Source organism: Anolis carolinensis, unplaced genomic scaffold (assembly GCF_035594765.1).
Source record: "Anolis carolinensis isolate JA03-04 unplaced genomic scaffold, rAnoCar3.1.pri scaffold_13, whole genome shotgun sequence".
In the NCBI taxonomy this organism is placed as follows: domain Eukaryota; kingdom Metazoa; phylum Chordata; class Lepidosauria; order Squamata; family Dactyloidae; genus Anolis; species Anolis carolinensis.
The window spans coordinates 5763585-5782432 of record NW_026943824.1 but is presented as its reverse complement, the minus strand read 5'-3'; the positions used below and the strand labels follow the sequence as shown (position 1 = coordinate 5782432).

General features: G+C 41.3%; 1 protein-coding gene across 1 annotated transcript in view; it reads right to left on the bottom strand.

The window, feature by feature from the left end:
- LOC103281095 (unconventional myosin-XV) overlaps positions 1-18848 on the bottom strand; it is a 78304-nt gene that overhangs the window by 35942 nt on the left and 23514 nt on the right. Inside the window, exons 17-23 of the mRNA XM_062964243.1 lie at positions 9433-9486; positions 6937-7018; positions 3838-3968; positions 3467-3562; positions 3061-3296; positions 767-945; positions 499-571 (exon numbers count right to left, since the gene is read on the bottom strand). Coding sequence (XP_062820313.1) covers positions 499-571; positions 767-945; positions 3061-3296; positions 3467-3562; positions 3838-3968; positions 6937-7018; positions 9433-9486 — 851 coding nt within the window. The remainder of the gene's footprint in view (positions 1-498; positions 572-766; positions 946-3060; positions 3297-3466; positions 3563-3837; positions 3969-6936; positions 7019-9432; positions 9487-18848) is intronic.

The window sequence follows — 18848 nt, the reverse complement described above, 5'->3', positions numbered from 1 at the left end:
GCCTCTCAGGAGAGGTATAGAGGCTCAGCCCTGTCTCACGCTCTTGGGAAGAGGCCCCGCCCCCGCCCCTAGCCCCACCCTTTAGTCCTAAAAGGACTCTCAGAAGAGGTATAGAGGCTCAGCCCTGTCTCACGCTCTTGGAAGGAGACCCCGCCCCCTTCCCTAGCTCCGCCCTCTGTGTCCCAACAAGAGCCTCAGGAGAGGTATAGATCCTCAGCCCTGTCTCGGGCTCTTGGGAAGAAGCCATGCCCATTCCTCTAGCTCCGCCCTCTGTGTGTCCTAACAGGTGCTCAACCCTGTCTCCGACACTTGGGAAGAGGCCCCGCCCCTCCCCTGGCCCCACCCCTGTGTCCTAATAGGTGCCATCACCGCCCCCCTGGATCGCTCCAGCGCCCACATTGGGCATCACTGATCTACACTATGGAATGAATAATGACTCAATACTCTGGTATCCTGGGAATTGTGGTACCTGTCCTTGGCACATCAAAATGTTCCTACCTGTATTTCAGGACGTTCTCGGCAAGGGCTTCTCCGGTGATCCATGAGTGGACAGGGCAAGAGAAGTGATCTCCTGTCAAGGCAAACTATCATCATTAAATACCCATCTTCCTCATCGTCATCCCACCCAACCCCATTCATAAAATACGTCCTTTCTAGACAATTCAGTGGTGTCTTTCCACCATTACTAGACCGTGGAGTCACACTGCAGGACGTAGCAAAGCCAAGGCATGATACTATGGGGTGCTTCTGCCACACCACCTCTCACCGTTGAAGCAGTAAACGTCCAGGGCCATATTGACCCTGTCCCGGCTGGCCGTCCATTCGAGGAGGGTCGGGGGGAAGGATCGGGCAGCATCACCCCCCGCCTGGGCCTTCTCCATGGCCTGCATAAGCTTGTGCTGGCAAATGGGCTTGTAGCCGTCGAAGGCGTAGTCAGAGACAAACCTGAAAGTCAGGAAAGAAGGAAGAAGGTGAAAGGCCCAGATTGGAATGTGCACCAGAAGTGCTCAGTGAACATCACAAGCGTCCGATCTCTATCACAAGTGCTCAGTGCACATCATAAGGATTCAGTGCATATCTCAACAACGCAATGCATGTCAGAGTATTTGCAGCGCAGCAGTAGTTGGATGGAAGCAGTGGAGCGCAGAACGAAGAGACACTCAGAGATGTTGGTAAAACTATTTACAAAGTTTTACCGTATGCAGTAGTAATCAACACAAACAGACCTGCAGACGACAGACGAACACAGGACTGCTCTGTTCTCCAACAGAACTTGACTCGAACTCTAGGCAGACAAAACTCAACTGAACTGACGCAATCGTTATCCACAAACACTTGTGTCTGGATACTCCCTAGTTCCTTTTTTAAAAAACTGTCTTTTTTTTCTTTTTTAATTTTTTTTTAAAACACAAAATATACATACCGTAGACATACAAAACATTTACAATTCCCACCACCAACACGAGGATTGTTTTCTTTTTACATATTCGTTTCTTTATGAGACAATCTTTATATCTTTATCTTTATCCATTTCCATCCTATATACTATATAACATTTGTATCTTATTTCTTATGGCTTGATCTCCAGATTGATTCATGATATAGATCTTTAACATTGTCCATCTTTCTTCCATTTCTCTTGTTCTATTTTCATTAGTTTTTACAACATTTAGTTTCACATTCATAATTTCAAATTCCATTTGCTCCACCATATATTGGTAGGATACTCCCTAGTTCCAGCCATACATCAAGGTCATCATCGCTTCTTCGCAATTAACTCTTTCCACATTATGGTACATTCTCGATGATGCATTCCGTTGCAATACAAGCATGGCACAAATTGCATTTAAACACTATCAATACACAAATCCCACATTAATAATACACACAAGTATCCAAGGCACATCACAAGCAGCCAATGCACAGGTGTCCAATATCACAAGGGCTCAATGCACATTACAAAGGTTCAGTGCCCATCACAAGTGCTTAGTGCACATTACAAGCATCCAATGCACCTCACAAGTGCTCAGTGCACATCCCAATGCACAGGTATCCAATATCACAAGTGCTCAATATAGATCACAAGTGTCCACTGCACATCACAAGTGCTTAGTGCGCATCACAAGCATCCAATGCACATGTGTCCAATATTACCCTGTTTCCCCGAAAATAAGACATCCCTAAAAAATAAGACCTAGCAGAGGTTTTGCTGAATTGCTAAATATAAGGCCTCCCCCAAAAGTAAGACCTAGCAAAGTTTTTGTTTGGAAGCATGCCCGGCGCCCGCCAAACAAAAACCAGAGCATGCAGGATTGGTAAATGTACATACCAGTTGTACATGGAAATAATGGTAGTAACAAGAAATTCTTGACAGGTGTCACAGTTTGTCTGGTTTGGTTATGTTGGTTTGTGATGACAACTACTGTACAGTATATAATAAATGTTCATTTTTTTTGTTCAACAATAAATGTGAATTCTTCCTCATGGAAAAATAAGACATCCCCTGAAAATAAGACCTAGCACATCTTTGGGAGCAAAAAATAATATAAGACACTGTCTTATTTTCGGGGAAACACGGTACAAGTGCTCAATGTACTCAATGCACATCACAACTGCTCAAGGTGTATCACAAGCATCCAATGGGTATCTCAGGTGTCCAATGCACAATTAAGCAGTATCACAAGTACTCAATGCACATCACAAGTGCTTAGTGCACATCACAAGCATCCAATGTACATGTGTACAAAATTAAAAGTGTGCAAGGTGCCTCACAAGTGTCCACTGCGCACCACAGGTGCTCAATGCACATCACAAGTCCTCATTGAGCATTTGAAGTGCCCAATGGTCACCAGAAGTGGACAATGTTAATCAAATGCACCCAATGCAGATCAGAACAACTTTGCTGGTGCCAGATGCGCAACTTTGCAATTCAGCACCAGGGTTTCATGGCATTTCTGTTACATAGCCACTAGAAAGTTAGGAAATACCAATTCCTGATGAACATTCCCAACCCCTGTGTCCCAGACTTTGCCTCCATGGTGGCTTGAGGGCACCACTCACTTGAGCAGGAACTTCTCCATGTTGTGGGACGGCGCAAAGGCGCTGAGGCAGGCGGCCAGGAGGAGCCATCCCCGCTCCTCGTTGTGGATGTTGGTGTTGCGCCAGACTTGGTTGGTGATCTGGGAGAAGATCTCGTCCCGGAGGCCGGGCATTGAGAGGCCCTTCTGCACCACGTAGTTCCCAAACAGGTTCTCTTGCATGCCGTGGAGCTGGGGGTCGCCCATGAAGCGGAGGACCTGAACGAGAGGAAACACGTACAATCCATGTGCCATCACAACCATCAGAATCTCGCATGCCTTCGCTTGCCAGACTCACAGGAAGGACATGTGGAAAACATCACACAAGACGTGCCGTTACCAATTGATTTCCCTCCCCCTACCAAACCATCATCCCAGCCATTCCTTACCAGCTTGAAGATGCTGATGGCTTCGTGTGCCAGGCTCTCGTCCAGGAGGGTCAGAGGAGACGCCAGTGTCCTGGTGAGCATCCCGAAGAAGGGCTCCTGGGAAGGACCGAGAGACAGCGCAAGGGTGAACCACTGGGCTTCAAGTATTTGTTCCTTTGCAAAAGCAGGGGCAAGGCCAGGCATTTGGACAGCTGATAGCATTGGGTCTCCAGTGTATTGCACCTTGTACTAACTCGTAAGAGTATCGAATGATAGTATCCAAGAGTTGGAAGAGTCTCCAAGGGCCGTCCAGTCCAACCCACTTCGGCCAGGCAAGAAGACACCATCAAAAGCCCTCTCTGTCATGCCTTGCAATTTGAGTTTCGGCTTACCTTGAAGTGGATCCGCACGTACTTGGCCATGGGGTAGTTGTTGACGTCGAGGGGCAACGTGAGCTGGGACTCCTCCTGCAGTTTGGGGCGAGGGACGGAGACGACGCAGTCCTCGTTCACCTGCTTGTGAACTACGTGGGGAGACAGAAAGTGTTGTGACTCAGCTGGAGACTCAGAGTGACTCTGGTGGGGATTGTGCTGGTACGGCTGTACCAGAAGCTCCGACTTTATTTTCTTGCTGCTAATGTTTGCAGTCATAGGACAGGCCGCCTGTCAATCATCAAGTTTGGTTCCGCCTCTTGTTCAGGGCTCTGGGAGGGAAGGAGCCATTTTTAAGTTAGTCTCACTTAGGAAGCTAAGCTATAGGACATAGACCAGCTCGTCCCGTAGAAAAGCTTCATATCTCAAGAACATCCAGGGATATAGAACATACGAGAAAACAGAAACGGAAATTCCAGGGGAAAAGGTCCCAAAGGCTCTGGCTGAGAGCTTGCAGCCTCTCAGCCTCACAGCTCCTGAGGGAAACAGCCCTAAAGTTTCCAAAGAAACCTCAGAGAGAGAACAGCACCACAGATCCACGGAACCCCAGCTGAAACATCTACAAGCCTTGGTTGGTAGGTCCACTCGATACCCAGACGCATTTGGAATCGGTAGTGGATCCCACATCAGCTAAGCCCATATGATAGACAGCCTGGGAGAGGTTATAAGAGGGTTTTCACAGTTATCCAAAGCCAATCGCCTGTCCCCTGGGGACAAGACTGAAAGGGCCAGCAGTTTATTAAGGAAACCTTGAAGTGTTATTTGACTCCTTGAAGATTTATTATTTGTTCTACAATAAAGACTTTGTTATCTCATTAAAGACTCAAAAGACTATCCTTTTCAGGAAAATCCTCAAGAGCCTCTCTTGCGGCGCCCTGGCTTCCCGCTGGGCATAAAGTATACATCCTATACAAAAGACAATAGCTACAGGCCCAGCGTGTGACAGAGCAGGGATTATGGGGTTCTGTGATGTCTCATGGGCCTCAGAGTTCTAACCCTAGCGCCATCATGGACAATGATGACGACAACATGGGGTTTTTGCCGCCTGAGCAGGAGACGGAGTCATTCCAGATGCCTCCTGTTGTTGACACTTTTTGCCAAAAGCCCATTAAAATGGACCTTGAACAAGTTTCTCCCAGCGCCTCTCCTCCCTTCCCGAGAAAAGAGTCCTATGCTGCTAGTCGGGGTCAAAAAGAACAAACAAGAAAGAGTGCTAGATTAGAATGTTAATTAGCTAAGTTCTCCTGGGAATTTGCAGGGAGGATCGCAGCTGCAGGAAGATGTGTTTCGTTTCTCTTTCCCTTGGGAAAGGAAGCTCCGGACACCTGCTCTGCAAGAAGATGGGACTTCCTTAAAAGTTCTCCACACCGAGAAATCCGTGCGGAGTCAACAGATCAGCTTCAGGATTAACTTCGGCTCCAGCCTAGTGTGGACTACGTTAAGTCTGCAACTCCAGTTTCCTTGCCTTGCCTTGTCAAGTTTTCAAGAACTATCTCGTCGTGTTTTCAGCCTTGGATTTTGTCTCAAGTATCTAGCTTTGTCTCCAGTTCTTGCTTTGGACTTACTTTGAACTTTAGAAACACTTTGGACTTTTCCCCACTCTACGGCTTGGAAATAGAGTGTGTTTCGGTTTTGGGATTACAACTTTAAACTCTAATATTATATATTGGACAATATATTTCTGGACTATATTTGACCTTCTTTGAAAGGTCTATTGCTGGACTACATTTTCCACTTGTTTTTATTCTACTTTAATATTTCCTTAATAAAGATATTAGATTGTATTTGGCCTCCTGCTTGGTTCTTAGTGCTCCGTTGCCTGGGCGTGACAGGTTCAGGTTCAAGATGATGAGATTCAGGTTCAAGATGATTCTGGTGGGAATTATGGGATTCAGGTTCAGAGTGTTCCTGCTGTAGAAGATGAGCACGGAGGCTTTCCCATGACAGGGAATGGTGTTGATAATATTGAAGATGATACTGAAGCTAGCCAGGTGCAAAGAGAGGACAGCTCCCAGTCTGATAGCTAATGCTAATGTGCTGTCTGGTCTTGACAAAACAGAATCTTTGGATCGAGCTGGCCGTTTGAAATTCAGGATTCGCAGGAGTGTTAGAATAGCGAACAAGAGGGAGGTCAGAGGCCAAAGAAATGCGTTCATGCTGTGCAAAGGGTATTAAAAGAGTGTGCTGAGAGAGGAACCTTTGTCAAAGCAACTTCTCGTTTGAGTCAAGAAGCAAGCTCTTGCTTTCCCGGATTATCTTGCAGCTTTGGGACTTTGTCATGTATTAATGGAACCTTGTTTTATGCCTAATGTTTTCTTGGATTATTCTTTGTAGCCTTGTTTTGCAACAATCTTTTGGAACTTTACTTTTGCTTTTTAAGAACTATTATTTTCCTATTTCCTAATAAACTACAAAATACTTCAACCTATGTACAGCCTGGTGTATTTAGCAAGGTGAAGCTAACCTGAGGTGCGACAGAAGGGGTCATGGGAGTTTTAGTTTGCACTCGTGGGCAGGGAAGGCTCGCAGGCTTGCCAAACTGCAACTCCCATGGAGCCGTGGCAATCTCAAGCAATCTCAAACGGCATTAATTCTGCAGCATGGATGCACCAGTTGGACGCTGTGTGTTGGATGAGGCAGAATCCCATCCTCTTAAGTCCATATTTAAGGTCTTTTAAGTCCTACTGGCTGTTAGGAATTGTGGGAGTTGAAGTTCAAAACACCTGGAGGGCTAAAGTTCGCCCATGGCTGGTTTAACCTCTGGCTTGCCAGTAAAACCGAATCTCTGTGTCGCGAAAGGATGCATGTCTCAAAAGCATGAGAAGTTTGGAAAGCGCTGCTCTAGAATATATGCATCTCGACAGGGTTTCCCAGCAAAATGAGATCCTACAAAAGCCTCCCCAGATGGGGCGGATTCGTTGGATCTTAGGGACAACGGTGCGAGGATCCTGCAAGGGGGTGGGTTCCAATCCGGCTCATTTGACCCAAAGTGAGGAAGTGATAATTAATAAATTATCACTTAATTAATTAATTAATTAAGCGATAATGAATGGCACTTACCTGCCACGGTGTTCAGCAACCCAACCAATTCGGCAGGGATTTCCAGGTTGGCAACTCTCATCACCTCGCGCTTGCTAAGCTCCTGGACGGAAAGCCAGAAAGAGATGAATGAAGACAACCATTAAAGAAATGAATGAACACAACCATTAGAAAGAGATGAATGAACACAACCTAACCAATGTGGCCGAGGGGTTAAGGATGTTGGGATTGTGGTTGTTAGAGTGGTCCAGCATTTCTGCCCTGGGGAGAGAGGGTGGTCTAGATATAAATTATTATTATTATTATTATTATTATTATTATTATTATTATTATTATTATTATTATTATATGACACAGCAAACAAGATGGCTATGCTGGATTTCGTATCACAAAATCACAAGTCGAACACTTCCCAAGTGTCTAGGACTGTGTGATAATAATAATAATAATCATCATCATCATCATCATCATCATCATACATTATTATTATTATTATTATTATTGACACAACAACGTTGTATGGCACAGCAAACAAGATAGATATGCTGGATTTCGTTTCACAAAACCACAAGTCGAACACTTCCCAAGTGTCTAGGACTGTGTGATGTATTTTCGGATGATGCGTGCAGATCCCAGTAGGGTGGCCTTTTGCAGTTGGCAGATCGTGATTTTGTCAATGCCTATTGTTTCCAAATGCCGGCTGAGATCTTTTGGCACGGCACCCAGTGTGCCCATCACCACCGGGACCACCTGCACTGGTATGATGATGATGATGATGATGATGATTATTATTATTATTATTATTATTATTATTATATGCTAATCAAGATTATCAATTGCAACATTCTCACTTGCCTCCAACCCTGGACAATATTCCACAGATACAGTAGAGTCTCACTTATCCAACATAAACGGGCCAGCAGAATGTTGGATAAGCAAATATGTTGGATAATAAGGAGAGATTAAGGAAAAGCGCATTAAACATCAAATTAGGTTATGATTTTACAAATTAAGCACCAAAACATCATGTTTTACAACAAATTTGACAGGAAAAGCAGTTCAATACGCAGTAATGTTATGTTGTAATTACTGTATTTATGAATTTAGCACCAAAATATCACGATATATTGAAAACATTGACTACAAAAATGCGCTGGATAATCCAGAACGTTGGATAAGTGAGACTCTACTGTAATTACTACATAGCATTACTGCACATGGAACTACTTTTTCTGTCAAATTTGTTGTACAACATGATGTTTCGGTGCTTAATTTGTAAAATCATAACCCAATTTGATGTTTAATAGGTTTTTCCTTAATGCCTCCTTATTATCCAACATATTCACTTATCCAACGTTCTGCCGGTCCGTTTATGTTGGATAAGTGAGACTCTACTGTATTATTATTATTTGATGCTAATCAAGATTATCAATTGCAACATTCACACTTGCCTCCAACAGACAAGAGTTCTTTCTCCCATCCTGGATATATATACCCCACTTGCCTAGTTTCCAACAGACCTCACAGCCTCTGAGGATGCCTGCCACAGATGTGGGTGAAACGTCAGGAGAGAATACTTCTGGAACATGGCCATACAGCCCGGAAAACATACAACAATCCTTTCCTAGTTTCCAACAGACCTCACAACCTCTGAGGATGCCTGCCACAGATGTGGGTGAAACGTCAGGAGAGAATGCTTCTGGAACATGGCCATACAGCCCGGAAAACATACAACAATCCTTTCCTAGTTTCCAACACACCACAACCTCTGAGGATGCCTGCCACAGATGTGGGTGAAACGTCAGGAGAGAATGCTTCTGGAACATGGCCATACAGCCCGGAAAACATACAACAATCCTTTCCTAGTTTCCAACAGACCTCACAACCTCTGAGGATGCCTGCCACAGATGTGGGTGAAACGTCAGGAGAGAATGCTTCTGGAACATGGCCATACAGCCCGGAAAACATACAACAATCCTTTCCTAGTTTCCAACAGACCTCACAACCTCTGAGGATGCCTGCCACAGATGTGGGTGAAACGTCAGGAGAGAATGCTTCTGGAACATGGCCAGACAGCCTGGAAAACTCACAGCAAGCCAGTTTTTTTTGTGTTTCACAAGCTTGTATAATAAGCGGTCTGGGTTGGAGAGTTCCGCAAACGACCAGATCCAGGAAGGGATCCACTGCCTTTTGCTTGCCAAATGGATCCCGATTTGATGAGACACAGCACTCCCAGGATCCCATAGTATTGAGTTAAACTGGGTTCAAACTGCATTCATTCTAGATTAAAAATTTTTCCCTTCTGCCACCTTCCTTGCTCCTTTCGGTGCCCAGAAAGTGTGCAATTTAGTACATTCGTGAGCACCTGCGTTCGGAAACGAATTTGCCTCCTGAGGCCTGAATATGTGTGTTTGTGTTTGTTTGCGAAGCTGTGTTTGGCATCTGCTTCAGCCGGGCAACACCCGTTGTCGTTGTGCCGAAACCGCCCTTCATTTGTGCGCGAGACAAAAGCCGTACCTGCTCCATCTTCTTCTTCTCCTCTTCGGCTTTCCGGCGCTCCTCTTCCTTCCTCTGAAAACAGATTCCCAGAGTTAGAGAGAGACACAAGGATATTATTATTATTATTATTATTATTATTATTATTATTATTATTATTATTATTATATAGCTAATACCCAAACCCTTGCCCCAGACAATTTGGTAGTGAATATTATTATTTGATACACAACAGCAAACAAGATCACTATGCTGGCTTTTGTATTGGATTCATTATTATTATTTTATTGTATGACACAGCAAACCAGATAGATATGCTGGATTTCATATCACAAAATCACAAGTCAAACACTCCCCAAGTGTCTAGGACTGTGTGATGTATTATTATTATTATTATTATTATTATTATTATTATTATTATTATTATTATTATTGTATGACACAGCAAACAAGATAGATATGCTGGATTTCATATCACAAAATCACAAGTCGAACACTTCCCAAGTGTCTAGGACTGTGTGATGTATTATTATTATTATTATTATTATTATTATTATTATTATTATTATTATCATCATCATTTTATTGTATGACACAGCAAACAAGATAGACATGCTGGATTTCATATCACAAAACCACAAGTTGAACACTTCCCAAGTGTCTAGGACTGTGTGATGTATTTTCGGATGATGCGTGCAGATCCCAGTAGGGTGGCCTTTTGCAGTTGGCAGATCATGATTTTGTCAATGTCTATTGTTTCCAAATGCCGGCTGAGATCTTTTGGCACGGCACCCAACATGGACCACCTGCACTGGTTTCTGCCAGAGTCTTTGAAGTTCAATCTTGAGGTCCTGAGAGCGGCTGAGTTTTTCCTGTTGTTTTTCGTCAGTGCGACTGTCACCTGGGATGGCGACATCAATGATCCAAATCTTTTTCTTTTCCACAACTGTGATGTCTGGTGTGTTGTGTTCCAGAACTTTGTCAGTCTGGATTCGGAAGTCCCACAGTATCTTTGCGTGCTCATTTTCCAATACTTTTGCAGGTTTGTGATCCCACCAGTTCTTTGCTGCTGGGAGGTGGTACTTGAGGCATAAGTTCCAGTGAATCATTTGGGCCACATAGTTGTGCCTCTGTTTGTAGTCTGTCTGTGTGATTTTCTTACAGCAGCTGAGGATATGATCCATGGTTTCGTTGGTTTCCTTGCACAGACACGTTGAGTGCCATGTGAAAAGATCTCAGCCGGCATTTAGAAACAATAGACATTGACAAAATTACGATCTGCCAACTGCAAAAGGCCACCCTACCGGGATCTGCACGCATCATCCGAAAATACATCACACAGCCCTAGACACTTGGGAAGTGTTCGACTTGTGATTTTGTGATACGAAATCCAGTATATCTATCTTGTTTGCTATGTCATACAATAATAATAATAATAATAATAATAATAATAATAATAATAATAATAATAATAAGGTGGATGTTGTTGTTACCACACAACTTGCCCCATGTAAGCCGCCCCGAGTTCCCTTGGGGAGATGGTGGCAGGATATAAAAATAAAATTATTATTTTTATTTTATTATGACACAGCAAACAAGATAGATATGCTGGATTTCGTATCACAAAATCATAAGTCGAACACTTTCCAAGTGTCTAGGACTGTGTGATGTATTATTATTATTATTATTATTATTATTATTATTATTATTATTATTATTTAAACCCTACCCAGGCTGAATGGCAAAATGGAATTAAATTTAAATTTAAATTGCCTCTGTGTCTGTCTCTGCCTCTGTTCGATGTTACATGGCATTGAATGCAAAATGGAATTAAATTTAAATTGCCTAGGGGGCTGTCTCTGCCTCTGTTCTATGTTACATGGCATTGAATGCAAAATGGAATTAAATTTAAATTGCCTCTGTGTCTGTCTCTGCCTCTGTTCTATGTTACATGGCATTGAATGCAAAATGGAATTAAATTTAAATTGCCTCTGTGTCTGTCTCTGTCTCTGCCTCTGTTCTATGTTACATGGCATTGAATGCAAAATGGAATTAAATTTAAATTGCCTCTGTGTCTGTCTCTGCCTGTGTTCTATGTTACATGGCATTGAATACAAATGGAATTAAATTTAAGTTTAAATTGCCTCTGTGTCTATCTCTGCCTCTGTTCTATGTTATATGGCATTGAATGTTTGCCTTATATATGTATAATGTGATCCGCCCTGAGTCCCCTTCGGGGTGAGAAAGAAGGGCGGAATATAAATACTGTAAATAAATAAGTAAATAAAATTAAACCATTCACAGCATTAATAATAATAATAATAATAATAATAATAATAATAATAATAATAATAATAAAAAATTTGGAAAGTATTGGAAAATGAACATGCAAAGATACTGTGGGACTTCCGAATCCAGACTGACAAAGTTCTGGAACACAACACACCAGACATCACAGTTGTGGAAAAGAACAAGGTTTGGATCATTGATGTTGCCATCCCAGGTGACAGTCGCATTGACGAAAAACAACAGGAAAAACTCAGCCGCTCTCAGGACCTCAAGACTGAACTTCAAAGACTCTGGCAGAAACCAGTACAGGTGGTCCCGGTGGTGATGGGCACACTGGGTGCTGTGCCAAAAGATCTCAGCCGGCATTTGGAAACAATAGACATTGACAAAATCACGATCTGCCAACTGCAAAAGGCCACCCTACTGGAATCTGCACACATCATCCGAAAATACATCACACAGTCCTAGGCACTTGGGAAGTGTTCGACTTGTGGTTTTGCAAAACGAAATCCAGCATATCTATCTTGTTTGCTGTGCCATACAACGTCGTTGTGTTGATAATAATAAAATTATTATTATTATTTTATTGTATGAAATCCAGCATATCTATCTTGTTTGCTGTGTCATACAATAAAATAATAATAATAATTTTATTTTTATATCCTGCCACCATCTTCCCGAGGATCAGGAAAGCCTTGGAAGCCAGTGAACCACCACCTACCCAAATCCCAATCGAGGATAGCAAAGCAGGTCTGGATTATCCTCTATATGAAAACTATATTTCCCTGGCAAACCTCGTCTCCGGCATTCACTTGGAAACGGACGCTCTTCATGGTTGCCACCAGTGCCTTGGATGTTTGTGCCAAGAGAAAGCCCGGCAGAGGCTTCAGTTGCCGCTGTTTGCTTTTCGGTGCCACATGAGTCACGCTTTAACCCTTGCCTTTGGCTCTTGTTCCTCGGCTGGGCCTTTCCATTGATCCCATTGTGAGTTGAGAGAATGTGGGTCGAACCCTTATTATCCACACTGGGGAATGAATGCAGTTTGGCACCACTTTTAACTGCCACGACCTCAATGCGATGGGGTCCTTGAAGTTGTCGTTTGGAACTCTTGGGCAGAGAAGACTCTTGGGACCTTGTGAAACTACAACTCCTATGGGATACAGCAGTTCAGGTGGGGTCAAGCAGCATTTATTCACTCCTAGAATCCACCGTCTAGACCAGGGGTCCCCAAACTAAGGCCCGGGGGCCGGATGCGGCCCATTGAAGCATTTATCCGGCCCCCATGGCACAAGGGATAAGGGGGTTAGACTAAATGACCCAAGGGGTCTCTTTTTCTCTTACAACACCTATTATTATTATTATTATTATTATTATTATTATTATTATTAACATTAAGGCTGGGTGGCCATCTGTCAGGGGTGCTTTGCTTGTGCTTTTGGTCCACAGAGGCAGATGGGGTTTGGATTTAATGGCCCAAAGGGTCTCTTCCAACCCTTTTTTATGATTATTGCTATTATTATTATTATTATTATTATTATTGTTGTTGTTGTTGTTGTTGTTGTTATTATTAACATTGAGGCTGAGTGGCCATCTGTCAGGGGTGCTTTGCTTGTGCTTTTGGTGCACAAAGGCAGAAGGGGATTGGACTCAATGGCCCAAGGGTCTATTATTATTATTATTATTATTATTATTATTATTATTATTATTATTATTATTATTAACATTGAGGCTGGGTGGCAGAGACCCCCAAAGGGTCTCTTCCAACCCTCTTTACTATTATTATTATTATTATTATTATTATTATTATTATTATTATTATTATTAACATTGAGGCTGGGTGGCTATCTGTCAGGGGTGCTTTGCTTGTGCTTTTGGTGCACAAAGGCAGAAGGGGATTGGACTCAATGGCCCAAGGGTTTATTATTATTATTATTATTATTATTATTATTATTATTATTATTATTATTAACATTGAGGCTGGGTGGCAGAGACCCCCAAAGGGTCTCTTCCAACCCTCTTTACTATTATTATTATTATTATTATTATTATTATTATTATTATTATTAACATTGAGGCTGGGTGGCCATCTGTCAGGGGTGCTTTGCTTGTGTTTTCGGTGCACAAAGGCAGAAGGGGATTGGGCTCAATGGCCCAAAGGGTCTCTTCCAACCCTCTTTACTATTATTATTATTATTATTATTATTATTATTATTATTATTAAAATTGAGGCTGGGTGGCCATCTGTCAGGGGTGCTTTGCTTGTGCTTTTGGTCCACAGAGGCAGAAGGGGACTGGACTCAATGGCCCAAAGGGTCTCTTCCAACCCTTTTTTATGATTATTGCTATTATTATTATTATTGTTATTATTATTATTAACATTGAGGCTGAGTGGCCATCTGTCAGGGGTGCTTTGCTTGTGCTTTTGGTCCACAGAGGCAGGCGGGGTTTGGACTTAATGGCCCAAAGGGTCTCTTCCAACCCTTTTTTATGATTATTGCTATTATTATTATTATTGTTATTATTATTATTAACATTGAGGCTGGGTGGCCATCTGTCAGGGGTGCTTTGCTTGTGTTTTCGGTGCACAAAGGCAGAAGGGGATTGGACTTAATGGCCCAAAGGGTCTCTTCCAACTCTCTTTATTATTATTATTATTATTATTATTATTATTATTATTATTATTATTATTATTATCATTGAGGCTGGGTGGCTATCTGTCAGGGGTGCTTTGCTTGTGTTTTCGGTGCACAAAGGCAGAAGGGGATTGGACTCAATGGCCAAAGGGTCTCTTCTAACCCTCTTTTTATTATTATTGCTGTTATTTTATTATTATTATTATTATTATTATTATTATTATTATTGTTGTTGTTGTTGTTAATTATTGCTCGGTGGCCAACTATAGTCTGGACCTCCAATAGCCCAAAGGATTGTGAACTGGCCCCCTGTTTAAAAAGTTTAGGGACCCTTGGTCTAGAACCAACCTTTTGCACTTGGTGTGTCGAAATTCGTCAAAAAACCTAGCATGACTTGGGTGGTGTGTCACTTTGAGAAAAAAAAAACATAATTTCGCAATATGTATAGTTTAAATAACAAAAAATTTATAATTGTATCATACAGTAGAGTCTCACTTATCCAACATTAAGACCCACTTTAAATCTATGTGACTGAGCTATCCAACTTTGTCTGAGTTAATTCAATATTAAGCTCATCTTTTCCTGAACTAAATCCCATGTTAAGCCCAACTTTGAGCTAAATCTAATACAGTAGAGTCTCGCTTATCCAACATAAATGGGCCGGCAGAACGTTGGATAATATGTTGGATAATAAGGAGGGATTAAGGAAAAGCCTATTAAACATCAAATTAGGTTATGATTTTACAAATTAAGCACCAAAACATCATGTTATACAACAAATTTGACAGAAAAAGTAGTTCAATGCGCTGTCATGCTATGTTGTAATTACTGTATTTACGAATTTAGCACCAAAATATTACAATATATTGAAAACATTGACTACAAAAATTGCTTGGATTATCCAGAAACTTGGATAAGTGAGTCTTGGATAAGTGAGACTCTACTGTACATGTAATATCAATAATAATATTATGATGTAATACAATGTAATAATAATTATAATTCACTATTATAATTGTATATTTATATTACATGCAATATTACTAATAATATTGCAATATAGTCGTATAATATAATATATTGTATGTATATCCAAGCGAGTCTTGGATAAGTGAGACTCTACTGTACATGTATTATCAATAATAATATTATGATGTTAATACAGTGTAATAATAATTATAATTCACTATTATAATTGTATATTTATATTACATGCAATATTACTAATAATATTGCAATATAGTCGTATAATATATTGTATGTATATCCAAGCGAGTCTTGGATAAGTGAGACTCTACTGTAATGTAATATCAATAATAATATTATGATGTAATACAATGTAATAATAATTATAATTCACTATTATAATTGTATATTTATATTACATGCAATATTACTAATAATATTGCAATATAGTCATATAATATAATATATTGTATGTATATCCAAGCGAGTCTTGGATAAATGAGACTCTACTGTACATGTAATATCAATAATAATATTATGATGTAATACAATGTAATAATAATTATAATTCACTATTATAATTGTATATTTATATTACATGCAATATTACTAATAATATTGCAATATAGTCATATAATATAATATATTGTATGTATATCCAAGCGAGTCTTGGATAAGTGAGACTCTACTGTAATTCTTATTTTGGAGATATCCATATTGCTTAATGTTGACTACAGCTTCCATAATCTTCCTTCTGACTTAGCCGCATGATTCTGGGAGATATAGTCCACCAAAGTAACATTCCCAAGCTCTAAGCACCACGTCTCCCTCCAACATCCACCCTCCATGACTTCAATTTCCCCAAATCCGTTCCATATCTGTGGGTGCGTCCACACTGTTGAATTAATGCAGATTGACACTGCTTTAACCGCCGTGGCTCAATGCTACTGTGATCGAGGTGACCCCCCCCCCCCCCAGGACTTTGTAAAAGATAGTTCAAAAATCAAGACTTTATGTTCTATATTCCATATATTTATAGTAGAAGGTGATTGAGACTTTTTACTGGAGTTTACTGTGGATTATCCCTGCACTCTGAGGCAAGAGATAACAACTTCATGAATTGTAAGATCATGCTGCTAAAACTCCACTTTTATGAATTTCCATGCTGGGTTCTCCAGATGTTATGAACTTCGTTCTTATCAAATATTTTCAATTGTTTATATCATTCATGATTCCCCTTTATGAAATGTAACTCACTTTTGTGAATTCTCCCTTATTTCCATGAAATCTATCTATCTGCCTATATGTATTTGTACTCTTTGGGATCCCCGGAAAATATGTATTTTTCCCAGCATGGTTTATATTCCAACTTTATTTTATTTTTCATTTTATTTCATATAATTGTCAAATCATGAAATCAAATAGGAAATATTTTGAACTCAACCTGAACCCCAGAACTTATCCCATTTCCTATGACCCAGGCTTCCTTTCCCAAAAACAAAAGGATAATCTGCCACCGCTAAATCCAATCAAATTCAAATTGCATGGACAATATAGGGCTTGAGTCGCCGAATTCGGAGTGTTGACCTAAAGGTGATTCGCCCCAAGGCAAACATTGTCATATCTCATCCAAAGGAAAATCCAGGACACCTCAGGAAGGCGCCCTGCAGAGCCTGTCAATATGGCTCATCACCACCCATCTTTGCTTCCACCTCTGACACCCCAAGGCATATCTAAAATCTGTATACGTGACAGGAACCCGGACACCCTTGATTGCTGCCATTAATCCCTTAGAAATCGGTCTAGCAGGACTTAATCCGACAGTTCCTGCCCTGTCACCCCATTGTTTCAATAACTCCCGCCTTCTCTTTCCTGATTGGCCCGAGTAGAGACAAAAGGCAGCTTCCTATTGGGCCAACGGAGCAAGGCGGGAAACGAAAGCCCGCCTCGTTCAACCTTCTAGCCTATCAACGATCAGATGGGCGGGGGAGCAGGGCGGGAAATTCAAAGGGTTGTCAGACTGAAATTTTGTATAAGTATGGCTTTATTTTGATTGTATGGGACCCTAGTAGACCGAATGATCGCTACTAGAGTCCTCTTCAGCTGAATTGCTCAATAAAGACTCCTTGGCGGATTTTCCTTCAACTTTGGCGGACCTTCTTCATTTTGGCTTCAGGTTGTATTGCGGCTCGTAATTCTCCTTTTGGCTTCGCCAAGGTCCGTTCTCTCAGGACCGGATCGGGTCTCTCCTTAAGGGCCCGATCCCCTAAAACGCGGTCGACAACACTACCGAATGACGAGAGTTATAGTTTCACAAGGTTCCTGAGCTCTCTCGAGTGCTGGTGTCTCACCAAGAGACGTGGCAGCTCAAGTGGGACCAAACCGCATTAATTCCACAGTGTGGATGCATCCTCTCGTCTTCCCCTCCCAGACCTTTGGACACATCCCTGCATAAAAGCAAGTCTTTTCTATTTAAAAATATAAATAATTTTATTGTCAGGAACAAAGGACGTAGGAGTTTCCAAAGAGTATGGGAGGACGATAAGACATATGCAAGGGATTTTCCGTAGAAAAGGGATCCAAAGAAGACGGGGATAATTGGATCTGTCCATGGATACGATGGTTTTATCCATGGATCCGGTGCATTTGTCCATGGATATTGGTGATTTGTCCATGAATATAGTATATCTGGTGGATTTGTCCATGGATCTGATAGATTTCTCTACAAATATGGCAGATTTATCCATGGATATGGCTGGTTTGTCCACAGATATGGATCTGATGCCGCTGCCCATGGCTATAATAGATTTGTCCATGGATCCGATGGATGGTGGATTTCTCCATGGGCCTGCACATGGTAAATTTATCCATGGATGTGGCTGATATTATTAATTGTAATAATTAATAATGTAACAATAATTATAATCCACTATTATAATTGTATATTTATATTACATGCAGTATTACTAATAATATTGCAATATAGTCGTATAATATGATATACTAGCTTTGCCCGGCCACGCGTTGCTGTGGCTTATGGGAATCCTTTGTTGGCCAGGTGGAATAGCAGTGAATAGCCTTGCAGTCTCAAAGCCTGGCCGTTTTCTGGAGTAGCTGGAGCTTTTTGTTGTATGAACGTAGAGGCATGGATGAGGGGTTGTGCTGCCACGTTTAGTGTTTCTGGGACGTGTAGTTTTGTTGTTTTGTCCTAGGCCAAAATTTCATTACCCTTTTATATATATAGATCGTAATATTGCAATACAATATAATACTAATAATACAATATATACATGTAATATTACTAATAACATTGCAGTGTAGTGGTATAGTACAATATAGTAATATATGATACTTATATTGTGCTACACTAATAAAATAATATATTGTATGTACATGCAAATATTGACTAGCTTTGCCCAGCCATGCATTGCTGTGGCTTATGGGAATCCTTTGTTGGCCAGGTGGAATAGCAGTGAATAGCCTTGCAGTCTCAAAGCCTGGCCGTTTTTTGGATTAGCTGGAGCTTTTTGTTGTATGAACGTAGAGGCA